Below are 14,077 nucleotides of genomic sequence, written 5' to 3' on the forward strand. Positions count from 1 at the left end.
CTGTCACCCACAGCTTTGTGGGGGAGACAGAAATGTAAGTTAAGCATGAGAAGTACAATGAGAGAGATAAATGCAAGGTAGAACAAGAACTATAAAAATTACACTTAAAAATATTTTGGAGATTACAGTTATGCCTCCTGACAAGCAATTAGTAAATGGTGACTATACTTGTATATGTAGCTATACATTGATAGAATTTGGGTTGGGGATATTCAAACACAGAAATTATGGTATTTCTTCTAATAAAGGTTATGATTAGTTCATAAGATAAGATATATTTTTATGACCAAAATAGAGAACATTAGGGAATACAGGAGAATATTCAAACTGATTTATAAATACCAAGATTGTGGAAATACAACAAGTAAAAAGCCAGAGGTCACCATTGGCTGCAGACTACAGCCCTGGGGCATCTTCTTGACATTGCCAGAAAATTTTTAACTAATTAGCTTCCCTCCATGCTGGGTGCTCCAGTTAGCAAAGTTCCTGGGAGGAGAAACAGAACAGTTCAGCCTTATTCAATGTAGGTTTTAATCTTGAAGTTCGGGAATTGGGGAGATTTAGTCATTTATTTTTGAGCTCATGGAAAGAAGGGGTTGATAGCAACAGCTTACCCCAGTTAGCAGGCAGGATCCCCACACAGCTGTGCTGGACTATTTCAACTAGGATCCTTTAGGACTTACATCACCTCTGGTATGCCAGTCCTAAGCCGCTCATGAGCCAGTACTGCCAATCAAGCCAAAATCCAACCACATGGTATGGTTTTTATGATGTAGACAGAAAATGACATGAACTTGTCTCATTCTGGTGAAAACGCAAAGTTTGAAGCCAGCTCTCTAGAAGAAGAAAATTAGTAACAACAGCAAGACTGTAAAACTTGATTTAGACACATTTTCCTGTGATTATCTCAACACACTTAACCAGTAAGTTATTCATGGAGATTCAAGGAATGCTCTCACTCAAGAAAAGTCTCTGGTCCTCATCCTATGAAGAGGTCACTTCTGGGTCACTCTACTCATGAAACCAAAGAAACAATAGAATATACTTACTGAGGGAAGGACAGAATGAAACTTAAACAATTGGACCTGAGAAAGTATCATTCCTGGAACCTAAAAGATACACACATTAAAAGCAGAGCTATCACTTGTCCAAAGAAACTTGACTATATATATAAAATTAGGAAATAGTGAAAATGTGAAGGATTAGAGAACCATGAGAAAGTCTCTGTAAGCTGTTTTCTCTCTTAAATTAGTTCACAAATGGTTTTGATGACTGTACCTACAAAGCACTCCATTAGGTGCTGCAGAACATGCAGAAGTTCACAGGCCACTGTATTTTTCCTGGAAGAGTTTAAAATTATATTTTGATTAAACCGCAATAAAGAGGAGAACCAAAGCACCAGACCATGCCTCATCGTAACATAATACCTGTGCAAAATGCACCAAAATTAACTGAGTGAAAAAAATGAGTATCTTGTACAGGAGTAAATCACACTTGACTGATAAAAATTGTGCAAACTCTGACTTTGATTTTGTTATTATGATATAAGAGTAAACTTTGAGCAGCTTCTACATTTGAGTATTAGCCTATCCCAAGGTGCACTAGAGGATTGTTTCCACTTTAGCATTCAAATAAATGCACAAACATGCTCATTCATTCATTTATTCTCTTTCTCTCCAAACTCTTCAATACCCATTTAATCTTTCAAGTAAAAACTTTCCTGCTGTAACAGGATTCTCCTGTAGTTCACTAGTGACCACTATTGGACATTCTTCCCTTAACTTATGTGAAGCGACAGAACTGGTACACATAAGAATAATAACAGGGGCCAGAAAGTGGTCCTGAACAGACTGAAACACTAAAAACAGGAGCCTGAAAAAACAAAACTGTAGCTGACCATGTCTAGACAAGAAACTTCACAAAATCACGAAGAAAATAATTTTTAAATAAATGCCTCACTATGTTCTTCAGATTTATGGCAAAAGTCCTTAAGCTTGACTTAAAGACAATCTAGGTATGAGAATAAGAAATAGACATAGTGTGAACAGTTATAATAAGGTGCTTGTGCATGCACACAAACACATACACACGCACAGTTGGAACTGGCCACGATCTGCTGTAAATCAGGGATTTAACATTCATTCCACAAGCTAATGGAGCTTCTCGCCATCCAAGATAGATCCACTTAGATAATAGTAGAAGAGAGTGCCAGCGGGACTGAAGGGAATGGGCTATTGTGTTTGACTAGTTTCCATGTATAAATTAGTGCAGAGAAGAAAAAGAAATTCAACAGAAAAACACATGTACTTTATTATAATTCCTAGTGTTACTCTTGCAACTCTCACAATAGCAGGCCAAAGAGCTTAAAACCACTTAAAAGAAACAAAAAGCAAATGCAAATTTGGTTAAATGCCTTTCTGACAAGAAGTGATTTGACTTCAAGTATAGATGGACACACATGTCAATGGCCAGTCATGGTTTTTGCCACATTCCTTTTGAGCTAAACAATTGGGACAAAGGAGGGAGAATGAAAAGGGGGAGCAGGGTGAGAAGATGGGGAAAGTTGTGTTATGTGGCTTAATTTGACCTGAATATCAAGATGAAATCTCTTGCTTGATCAGTACTATTGTGTCCAGAGTGAAAAAGAAGTCTACGATGTATGCACTGTGCATGGGGATATGGGTGGTAACCTAAAACAGACACAGAAGACACAGGGATCCCATTCTCTCAGGAATAGTGTTCCAAGGGGAAAGGATTGTGACAAAACTAAATCTGAACAACATTCAATATTTGTCCACACCCATGAACCAAGTCAGTATACAGATGATTCAGCTGTCGATGAAACAAAAGCTATTCTGAAGAGGTAGAAACTGGGCTTGCCACTAAACAGACAGGATGATTTCCAATGAAGTTAAAGAGACCTTTAGAAATTGCTTAAATTAATTCCATGAATAGACAGAATCTTGTAATGTGTAAGAGAGTTATAGAGAACACAAGCCCCCCACCCCAATTCAATTTCTCTATCAAGCCTGAGCTGACAATGTCACGCTACTAGTTCTAAGTCAACTACAGATCAAGCTAAAGGTCACTTTCTATTTAGCCAATAATTTAATCATGGCTACAAAGCTAAAAGGAGCAGTTGATGAGTAATTATAACAACTACGCATCATTTTGCATACATCTTTAATGGCCAGGATGATGCAAAAAGCCTACATATTTCCAACAGAGTACAGACCAGCCCACACCATTGCTTCCATCACTGCTGAACATTTTATAACCATGGTACAAAGCAAACCAAGTTATGTTCTCTCCACTGTTTGACCTCTGGGTTCAAATATGTATAAGATTGTTTCTTTATCTGTAAAATAAGTTCAAAAATGCCTTCTCTACACAGTTATGGTGAGGATTCATTGTAATGATTTTCAAAAAACAAGCCTAGTGTTTGGCACATTCAGACACACAATGCATTTGAGCTATTACTAATGCCATTACTGCCCTGCACGGGATGTATGTAGGCACTTACCAGTCAGTTCTTTCTTTTCTAGCATAACTCTCAGATTCCAAATTCATTTAAATGCAGGCAGAAAACAAACCTGGATTTGATTTCATTTTATCTTCCTAATACAATTATTGTAATTTAAACGTAATATGTGCTAAGTCCTTCTGAAATAAGCAAACACTCCTTTTTTCCCCATGAGACTAATTATACGCTCAGATGCATATATGCATATTAAAGATATTGAAGAAGGATATAATGCATTTGGAGATATAATGCAATTACCAAATGGTTAGCAAAACAATCTATTCCTAAATGGAAAAATTTTACTAAAGTATAATGAGATCATACTTCCATGTGAAAATATCAAAAAAATAATGTGTACTAGTAATTTGCTTTATGATGCAGTTTAATAGGAAAATAACACACACTTAAAAAAATCACAAAGAAGGAAGGAGACAAGCTAATGATGTATACAAGTAACACATCCCATATGGAAAAAATGACACAGTTTTCATAAATTGCTTGCTGCACAAGTCATAAAGCACACCTAGACATTCTGCTCTTTATATTCCTCAGAATAGCTAAAACTTATACTCCATTTGTGCTTTACATTTAGTTTGCCCTTAAATTTCTATGAAAAATTGAAAATGTATTTCTATATTCATAGCATTTGCAGTGAAGCATTACAATTTCTTAGCTACAATGATGCAAATTATTAAGAAGTGGGAATGTATGCATATAAAATATTTAATCACTGTCTGATTACTGTATCTGATGATCTTCCTGGAGTTTTTCAATTTGGACCAAATGGCTCACTTCCCTTTTTCAAAATTATACTGCAGATCAAATTTGTCAGAATCTAATCAGAACAAAACATTCCTTCTCCATCAAGGAGTCAGTGCAACCTATATGTTCATTGCATTTTTACCTTGTTCCTTTCTTGACCTGTTACCTTCTGAGGAAGTTCTGGCATGCCATAAATGTGACAGGAAGAGCTACAATCACGTTTGTTTGGATCTGTGTGCGCAAATTTTGGAATCAAACCTTCAGATGAGGTTTACTAAGCTGCCTGCCCAGAACGCTCTGGTTTTAAAAAATGTGCATTGCTATTAATATTTTGAGTGTAGATTTTTTTTGGACAGTAAATGTTCATTTTCTGCCCATAAAACCAAGTATGAGTCACAATGGAACATTTACTTTGAGTCAAAAATGCAGTGTATGCTGATGTTCAAGAGCAGAGCATCTTATCATTATGACTGTGGAAATCAGCCGTACAAAAAGTCATCACTTTTCTCCTGTTGTTCAAAAGTAAATCTGAGATCAAAGACCGTAATCCTCAATTCATAAATAGTAGCATTAACTTGTACCAAAAAGGACTTGCAGTAATTATGAGCTATAATCTGGGTTGGCTGCGAAGAGGCTCTCATTCCCTCTTTTACCTGATTCCACAGTACATGTGCATAGAAGGAAAATAATTCATAAAAGGCAGTGGGGGAAAGCCCGTCACAGCCTATCCTTCAAAAAATTCCAGGAACACCACAGTGAGTTTGATTTCAGGACGTTTGTTATCTAAATTCCAAGCATATACACCACCACTTATACAGTCCTCAGCTCACAAACTCTATGCAGTATATCCCAAAGTTCATGTCTCAGTATCAGTATACCTATAACTAACTCCAAAAGTCTTGCAGACTTCATTTTGCTTGGAAAGTTGGGGTTAAAGTTCTGAAAGTAGTTTTTTTTTTTTTAAACATGTAAATTATTTCACCTGGAGTTTAAAGGTAAAGATACACACACACACACACACACACACAAACACACACACAGCACCCCAACAGCACCCAGACTAAATGGCAATAACAATGTATTGAAATGAAACGGCATTTACCAGGAGCAGGAAAGCCAGAAAGAGGAGCGGTGTGCCAGGAGTTGCCCGACGGCAGCATTCCATGCTTGGATCCTTGCCGGAATCTGAATCGGACACTGAATAAGCTGCTAAGTGCTCCTCTGCCTGCTGTCACATCCAGTACTGGTGCTAACACTCCAGCCCTGCCTATCAGCTTCCATCAGCCCCGCTCACATTTCCTGACCGAGGGGTGGGTGGGTGGATGGGTGGGGGGTAAGCTGAATGGAATCTCTCTCGGAGCAGGCAGCCAGCCAATCAGGCTCCTGCTAATCAGACATGCTGAATAACAAAGCAGGGGGACAGAGAAAGTGTAACAGTGCAGGCAAAAAAGGGAAAAAGGAGGAAAAAGAAAGGGGAGAGAGCAGCAGAGCGAGAAGAGAAATGCAAAAGATGCAGTATTGCGAAAGATGAAGCAAAGCATTGTGCCTTTAACTAACCTGGTCGGTTCTTTGTGAGATACATTTCTATTTGCCATTTGCCTGCGCAGATGTCTGTTGCTTTGTCAAGTACAGTAGCTCCCTGTGACTGTGTATTGTTCCATTCAGGAGAGAAACTTAATCCCTGTCAATATATAACATATGCCATAAAGGGAAAGGACCATAGACAAGAACTGACTTAATGTGCCCTTTAAACGTGTTCTGTACAACTGCTTTATTCCTCTTCCATAAAGTTGCTCTTTATTTTCCCCCTTGACTTGGAAAAGGAATACGTATGTTTTTGAAAGTTCCTCGCCAAACCTAAACAGTGGCATAAGTTATTTTATGTAGCAAGTACTTGATTGGGGAAAAAAAAGTCAAGTTGCTTCTTTGTAAAGTGTCAATTTAAAATATCCAAGGTTTACTAATTCTAAGGGTATGATTAGAAATTTAGATCCCCTAGTTGAAAAAAAAGCCCTTAACAAAGGCTGCAGGGTGAGTGGGGCTGAAATTTGGGGTTGAGGAACAGCCTGGTTTTGACACTCTGCCAACTCTCAACTATCTGCTTTAGCAGGGGGAAGGAAAGAAAGGATGGATTAAATCCTCAGTTAATCCCCAAACCCTTTAACCAATAGTTTCAGCCTCCTCCTCTCCTCACCACCATCCTGCTATAATGCAGAAAAGAGTGAACTAAGTTGAACCTCCTTTTCCCATTCACTATTGCAAGAGGGTTGGGCGGGATGACCTTCGAGGTCCAGTCCACCCTGGAGGTCTAGTCCAACCCCAAAGGAAGTGCTAATGAGCAGTGAAATGACAACAAGGGCAGCAAAAGCACAGAGAGGTCAGGAAGCTTCTGTGGCTGATCCACCAGCAAGCAAGATTTGACTCCACCAGAGGAGGATTTTATTACAGTTTCAGAGAAGTGTCAAGTGTCAAACAAGAACGTATTTCCCTTTATCTGCTAAGGAAATCATTGAGTTTTGAAAGAATGAAATAGCAAACTTGGCCTTACATTTTCATAGGTGTGTCACCAGGAAGTTTTTCCTTTGCAGATCTCTTGATAGCCCAGAAATATATGCGGTGGAGGCAGAAGGCATTTAGAATTGATGTGTTTTTCTTTCATTATTAAAAAATACTGACAAGAAGTATGAAACACACAAATATTGGATACCTGATCAAGTCTTAATAGGCATGTGAATACAGGCAGGTCTGCCTATATATGTACCTGCAGTTCTGCTTTTCAAAAAGGTAAAGAAAAGCAGATTGTTCAACTTCAGGTTACTTACTTCATATGGTATATCAATTAAAGAGAGAGGGGCTTAAAAAAATCCCATTTCAACCTGTTAGGAAAGTCAGGGACATGCAAGGATTCACCTCTCTCCTTACTACCAAGTACGGGGACCTAGGAAAGGCAATAGTACAAATCCATAACAAAGAGGTTCTATTCTTGAAATTTGCTTCTGTCTCTCAGAAAGATTAGTTTTACAAATCTCTGTAAAACTAGCTAATGCGCATAAGCTGAAGAGCATTCACAAGTAGATATAAAAATGCTTGACTGCTGTTACCTGAAATCCTCATCACGTTAAAAAAAAGTTGATTGACTGAAATAAACTTTCATTCATAAAGTTATGTTATCTCTCTCTCTCTCTCTCTCTCTCTCTTACACATCGGAGTGTTCTGCTAAAGGTTTTCTTTTTTCTCCTATCAGAGTCATTAGCTAAAGGGTTTCAATTAGTTCTATAAAATGGAACAGTTTACCTAGCACTACCTACACCTCTTCACACATAAACATCACTCTTTAGGCAGATCTAAAGGAAAGAACAGGTATGGGAGAAGGAATAGTAGCAACAATGCTGATAATGAGATACCGTTTGCAGAGGAACAGAAAAAAACTGGCCTAGAAAATAACTGCTAGCCCCTCGTACGCTAGTCTAGGTTCCTTTCTGCTTTGGAAATAAATATCGTCTAGGAATTTTGAGTCAGAAATTTCTGCCTTGGAGTTTTGATGGACATGTGAATGTACAACAAGATAGTCCCCTCAATGAAGTCACCAAATAATACAGTATTTTAAAACTAAGTTCTCAACCACTTGCTGAAAGCCTGGAGAATGGCCACCACAGTGTCTCCTGCTTCTGGTCCCTCTGTCTCACAGCATTTTCTTCCCCGTTGGAAAGGCCCAGAGAGACTAGGAGAAGCAGCTGTGTAGCCAAGAGTCACACAGTACAGGGAAAATTCCAAGTTTGCTATTACTTCAGAAAAAGAAGAACAAAATCAAGTGGGGTTAGGGTGATTGGGGCAAGTTTTTGGAATGAGCTAATTTTGATAATTAACAAAGTTTATGAGATATCTTTAAGGTTTTTACAATGATTTTATATCCATAGCCTCATTTGATCTTTATGACCACTTTGTGAAGTTGGTTAAATACTCACCTCATTTTATATATATGCAGAAACTGAGGCTCAGAGAAGTAACTGAGGCCTCATTAGCTAGAACTGGCTCTTGAGCCAGGGTTTTCTGACTCTAAATCCACTCTCGTCTCTTATTCATACACATACATTTACATCTATATATGAATATACAGACACATATTCAGACGTTGGCAGTGACGTGGTTGAAGGCGATGTTTATAGCAAAGGCAAAGGAGCAGAAAGCAGACTACCAGGGTTTACTATGGCTGTGTGTTACCCGACAATGGAAAGTGTCTTATTTTAGTCTACAGCTTCTCTGTCTCTCAACTTTGTCATTTGTAAAATCTTTTTCAGTGCTGAGGAAAAATAACATAAAACCCTAGGTAATCTAGAGCCAGATTAACGGCAGCCTGGGGAAGCCCCTCATGGCATGGGAGCAGGGCGTTGGCTGAGATCCTTCTTTCCTCTTCAGGTATCTAAATTAAACCCGTCTGCAAGCGTCTGAGCGGCAGCACCCGCAGAAGCTGTGGCAGCCGTGATACTGGTTACTGGCTCCATGCACAATATATTAGGTGAAATGAAAGCAGAAGCGAGAGAGAGTGTCAAGGCTGTCTGAAGCATCATTCCAAATGGTATGGATTTAACAATGCTTAATTTAAAAAACACCAGCTTGGCCAGGAGCAAGCTGTTAACATTCGGTGTGCTTTATGGCAGGAAAGAGTGAGCTATACTTTCGGAATTTCTCTCCCTGGGGAGAATGCGTTACAGTTTTTGCTCTGAAGCCACCTGTCCCTTCCTTGAGGTCGAGCCTCTGTGCATGGCCCTTCAGTTGCAGTAACTGGTGTCTAGAGGGCAGAGGCTCTCCTGAAAAGAACTCAGGGGTGGGGGCTTGAAGAGCTGGGGAGGGCCTAATCTCCCCTCTTTAAGGAGGTGGTTATGGCAGCATGGGAGCCTTGTTTTCCTCACAGGGATGTGGTGAACTTGTTTGATTTCCCTGGCTAATTCTAAAAATCAAAGGGAGAATGTGGGAGGGGGAATATAAAACTGCAGGAAGCAGACTTCCATTCTCAGGGGCAGGACTGGAATTTGAGCACAACTCTGTAACTTCCAACTCACCTAGTATACATTTAACACCAAAGCCATTAGAGCATTTATTATGATTTTCAAATCATCTTTCACACATGATCTAATGTGATATGAGCAGAAACTCTATGAGGTAGAGAGTGATTACTATCCTCAATTTGCAGGCGAGGAAACTGCTGTTCTTACAAATAGATGGATTTTTCTGTTACTAGGAGGTAAGAAATTTGGGGCTAAATCTAAGGCCGTTTGACTTTCCCCAGGACCACTATCTGAGAAGCTGACTGCTGACAATAGCTACATTTACTAGAGTCTCCCATGTGTTGGGCACATATTTATTATTTCATGTAATCCTTACAACAATCCTATGGAGTAGGTACATTTATTATCCTCATATGGATAGTATTTATGATGGATTAGCAGTCAATATTCATCCCAACCAATGTCTTCCTGAAATGTAGATACCCAGAAATTACATTTCCCAGATTCCCTTGCAGCTAGGGTACTGTGTGTAATTTAGATTTAGCCACTCCAAAGCATTGCCACATAATTTGGAAGGAGGTGAGGCATGGGCCACGCTTACTCTCTTTCCTCATAAAAATGGCTACAGAGCAATATGGTTTGTCTACAACTCTGCCAATGAGTCACTACCTTGATTGGTGTCAAAAGGCAGGCATGGGGCATGCATTCAATTAGCCAGATCAGAGAAGGTGGGCGTGGCTCTTGCAGCCCTTGCATTTCCATTCCACTTTTCTAATCAGCAGATGGCTTCCTGGTTGTGGAAGAGGGAGTAGCTACGATGGTGATCTGTTCTGCAAAGTAGCATGAGAATCTTCAGAAAGTTCAAATTAGTCTTTCTCTTTGGCAATTCATATTTGTGGTGTGTTATTTAATACATCACTTTTTGCTTCATTTAGCAAGAGTAAATTCTGTTTTCTGTAACAGAATCCTGACTGATACATCTCTTTTAACAGAGGAGAACACTAAGGCATAGGGAATTAAAGAACTTGCCCTGAATCGCACACCCAGAGAGGGAAAGGGCCATGATGTGAACCCAGGCAATCTGTGTTCAAAAATCACTGAGCTGTACTGCTTCTTTGTGGAGCAAAGGGCCACAGGACTTCAGAGAGGTCATTGCTCGTTTGAGTAGTACCCAAATGGAGGAAATGAAAATCGAAGAAAATCTTGAGATGTACAGAGACTTTTGTGGGGTGAAGAGAAACCCAAGAAAGGCTTTACAGATAAGGAGAACAGAGTAAGCAGAGAGAAGGTGGAAAATGTGAGACCCATGCTTTTACTCACCTTGATTCACTATAATATGTGGCTTAATGGGCACAAAACAGGTGTTTAAATTATTTTGTCCCATGGTTTCCCTTCCCCCCTGAAGTATCTAGCACTGCATGGGAGGAACTGAACAAATTTTAAATTTTGATTTGATTTATCTCTATCTCCTGAAGCACCAAGGGACTCAGCTCATATTTCTTCCTATCGCCCACAATACTTAATTCAGGACTTTTCATACTGTAGGTACCTGGTTAAAAATTAGTGACCCCAGCCAGTAGCAGAAAGGAATTCTGGAGACTGCTTGGTGTAGTGGAAAGAACTCAGATTTTGGAGCCAGACAGTACAAATCCTCGCTGTTCCACTTATTGCCAGGAGGACTTTAAGGAAATAAATTGCTGGAGCTTTCTGAGCCCTGGTTTTTTGTTTGTTTTGTTTTAAGCTTTTGAACTCCCATATAGCAGTTGTGGGTAACTGAGTGAGGGGTTTGCAGAGGGTCTAGCTCACAGCCTGATACAATGTAGGTGGTGGGTACAACTTTTCTGAGTGTCCAAAAGTTCTAATAAAATCCTGGGGAAAACATAATAGCATAATTTTGATTCTAATCCTAGGATACCCCCCCCCCCCCCCCAAACAAAACAAAACAAAACTCACAGCAGAGCACTGAACTGAATTGGAGGTTAGAATTGCTCACTACCCTCAAACCTGTGGGCCTTGTTCTTCCATTTTCTACATTACTGGGGTTATGTCACCCTAGCAATGATCTCATAGGTTTGTTATTGAATTAGATTCAACAAACACTTACTGGGTACCTACTGTGTGCAAGGCACAATAATATAGAGACTCTGGCAACACAGAAACTGTTTTCTGCAGCCTTTTTGATGTAGAGACTTATCAATTTAATTGCTGAGGTTTGAATTATGGTTGTAATATTCATATATTAAACCCAAGTGTAATATATAAATTCAAGGCTCTTGATTTCTAGTTCAGCACTATTTCCATGACATCATCCTCCACAGATAAAATAATTATACCAGAGCCAGACAATAAGGTGAAGAGCTGTTAACAGATTTATAGACAATATAGAGAGCAGGATTGAAATACAAAAGCCAAATTCCTCAGCTTGGCATTCAAGGACCTCCCTGAAGTGCTTCCAGTGCCGGGATAATAGAAAGCCATGTTTCAGCCCAATTGAAATACCTGATATTACCCAAATACTCCAAGAACTTTGACTCTGGTGTATTTGTTCATTCTGTCCCTTCCACCTAGAAGGTTCTTCCTCCTATCTCCACTTTGCTAAAATCCTTACCGTTTAGAATGTAGCTCAAATGTCATCTCCTTCACACAGCCTTCCCCTACCTGTTAAAATTTTTTAACCATTTGCAGCAACATGGATGGACTTAGAAAAAATTATATTAAGTGAAGTAAGTCAGGCACAGAAAGAGAAATACCACATGTTCTCACTTATTTGTGGGGGCTAAAAATCAGTCAATAAATATACAAACAAACGGTGGGGGTGGGGTGGGGAAGAAGACACAAAAATCACAACAATTCCTTGGATTTGTTAAGACAAGTGAAAGGGGAGAGAGGAGAGGGAGGCGGGAAAGAGGAATTGGTAAATGGACGTGAAAATCAACTACATTGTATATTGATAAATTAAAATAAAATAAATAAATAACATTTTTTAACCTTTTTCTTTTGTTGAAAGAAATTTTTATGATATTTTATATATTTGAATACATACCTTATATATCATAGTATGAGTGCTTCTTTTATCAGAAAAGATCTTCCCCATTGTTTTATTATTAAAGTTGTTATTTTAAATAGTTTTTATTGTGTAGCAGTTTTAAACCTGCCTAGGAGTTATTGATCAGTTTCATTTCTGATTTCTTCTACTGCTTCAAGCTTTAAAAGTTGTCTCTCCCCAGGGGTGGTAAATATTTTCTATTTTCTAATTTGGTATTTTAATAATTAATTGTCCAACCAATCTAAGTAGCCATGAGTAATTGTTTCCTTTTTTGGGCCCCCACAGAAGGGCTCCCATACGTCAACAAGTACTCTTCCAGGCTATCCTGATCGTAAGCAGAGTGTATCTCTCTCTCCTTCAACTAGACTGTAAATTCTGTAAGTAATTGTCCAACCAATCTAAGTAGCCATGAGTAATTGTTTCCTTTTTTGGGCCCCCACAGAAAGGCTCCCATACGTCAACAGGTACTCTTCCAGGCTATCCTGATCGTAAGCAGAGTGTATCTCTCTCTCCTTCAACTAGACTGTAAATTCTGTAAAGGCAAATATCAAGATTACAAACTCTTGTACCCACTCACAAAACAAAGCACAGCACTTGTACATAATTGGCATTGGATAAATATTTGTTAAGTTAACATATAAGTTAATTAACATGTGATATGTCTACAGAAATGATAGCTGGAAAAGAGAAAAGCAAGAGAGAAAAAAAAGCAAACAGGAGAATTACAAAAGAAAAGATGGTCTCTGAACACTGAAGAAAAATAAGATTAAAATTGAAATCAAATTTGAATTTCAGAAAAACAATTAAACCATGTAAAATCAGAGTACTCTTCCTCCAAAGTCCAAAGCTCATTGTGTACTTCAATTTTATTCCTGTTATGTGCTGGTTATATTTGCTAAACATTAACTAGATTGATTAATGGTTTCTCTGTTAACTTAAAAAGATTATCTCATATCACAATTATAAATACCGTCATGAAGAAAAATCAAAAACTGTCAAGTAATGAAATACGGTAAAAGAACTTATAACCAAAATAAATTTGTATTACATTGTATTTAAAAAAAATTTTTTTTAAATTGACAAATAAAAGTTGTATATATTTATGGTGTACAACATGATGTTTTGAAACATGTGTATGTTGTAGAATGGCTAAATCAAACTAATTAACATATGTATTTCCTCACATACTTATTATTTTTCTGTGGTAAGTTTGTTTCTTAAGTTTCCAGAAAGGACATGGAGTTTGTGGGCAAAACGGGATATTTCATCTTTCCTACCTGAAAAGATATTTCTTTGCAAGATATTTCTACCTGAAACTGTGGTGAGCCTTTCCTTTGAAAAGACATTCACGAAGGAATTTGGAACTTAATAAGTATGGCAAAAAAAGAAAAAAAAAATAAGGTAACAACATAGAGAATTGAATACAAGCCAACAACAACAAAACCATTACAATATCTGCAGGTGTCCTGAGGGAAAAAATAGGGTGCAGTTGGGAGAAGCTTAGGTAAGAGAATCTGAAGATACATCTTTTTTTATATCTGCATTTCTTAGAAGTTCAGATCCAAAGTTGTTTTCCCAGCACAGACGCCAGCAGTCATGGAAGGCATAGGGTTCTGGGGATAAAGAGAAACCCTCTTCCTTAGATATGCTTGTAGGGTAACAGCTCATCACAGGGGCCTTTGGGAAGCAGCTTGAAGGGACACACTCCCAGCCTTGAGGTTTCCTGCATTTCAGGCCAGC

The 14,077-nt window shown here is 38.5% G+C and overlaps 1 protein-coding gene across 3 annotated transcripts in view; it reads right to left on the bottom strand.

The window, feature by feature from the left end:
- The window catches only part of LOC103595786 (ADAMTS-like protein 1), a 211,985-nt gene extending 206,383 nt beyond the window's left edge, over positions 1 to 5,602 (bottom strand). For 2 of the 3 annotated variants that reach the window (XM_008579265.1, XM_008579266.1), the window contains exon 1: positions 5,388 to 5,526. In XM_008579265.1, coding sequence (XP_008577487.1) covers positions 5,388 to 5,450 — 63 coding nt within the window. In that variant the 5' untranslated portion in view covers positions 5,451 to 5,526. Of the gene's footprint in view, positions 1 to 5,387 lie in introns of all 3 variants that reach the window. The other variant, XM_008579263.1, reaches the window with a different exon arrangement.
- Between the last annotated feature and the right edge of the window lie 8,475 nt (positions 5,603 to 14,077).

This window comes from Galeopterus variegatus, unplaced genomic scaffold (assembly GCF_000696425.1).
Source record: "Galeopterus variegatus unplaced genomic scaffold, G_variegatus-3.0.2 Scaffold1845, whole genome shotgun sequence".
In the NCBI taxonomy this organism is placed as follows: domain Eukaryota; kingdom Metazoa; phylum Chordata; class Mammalia; order Dermoptera; family Cynocephalidae; genus Galeopterus; species Galeopterus variegatus.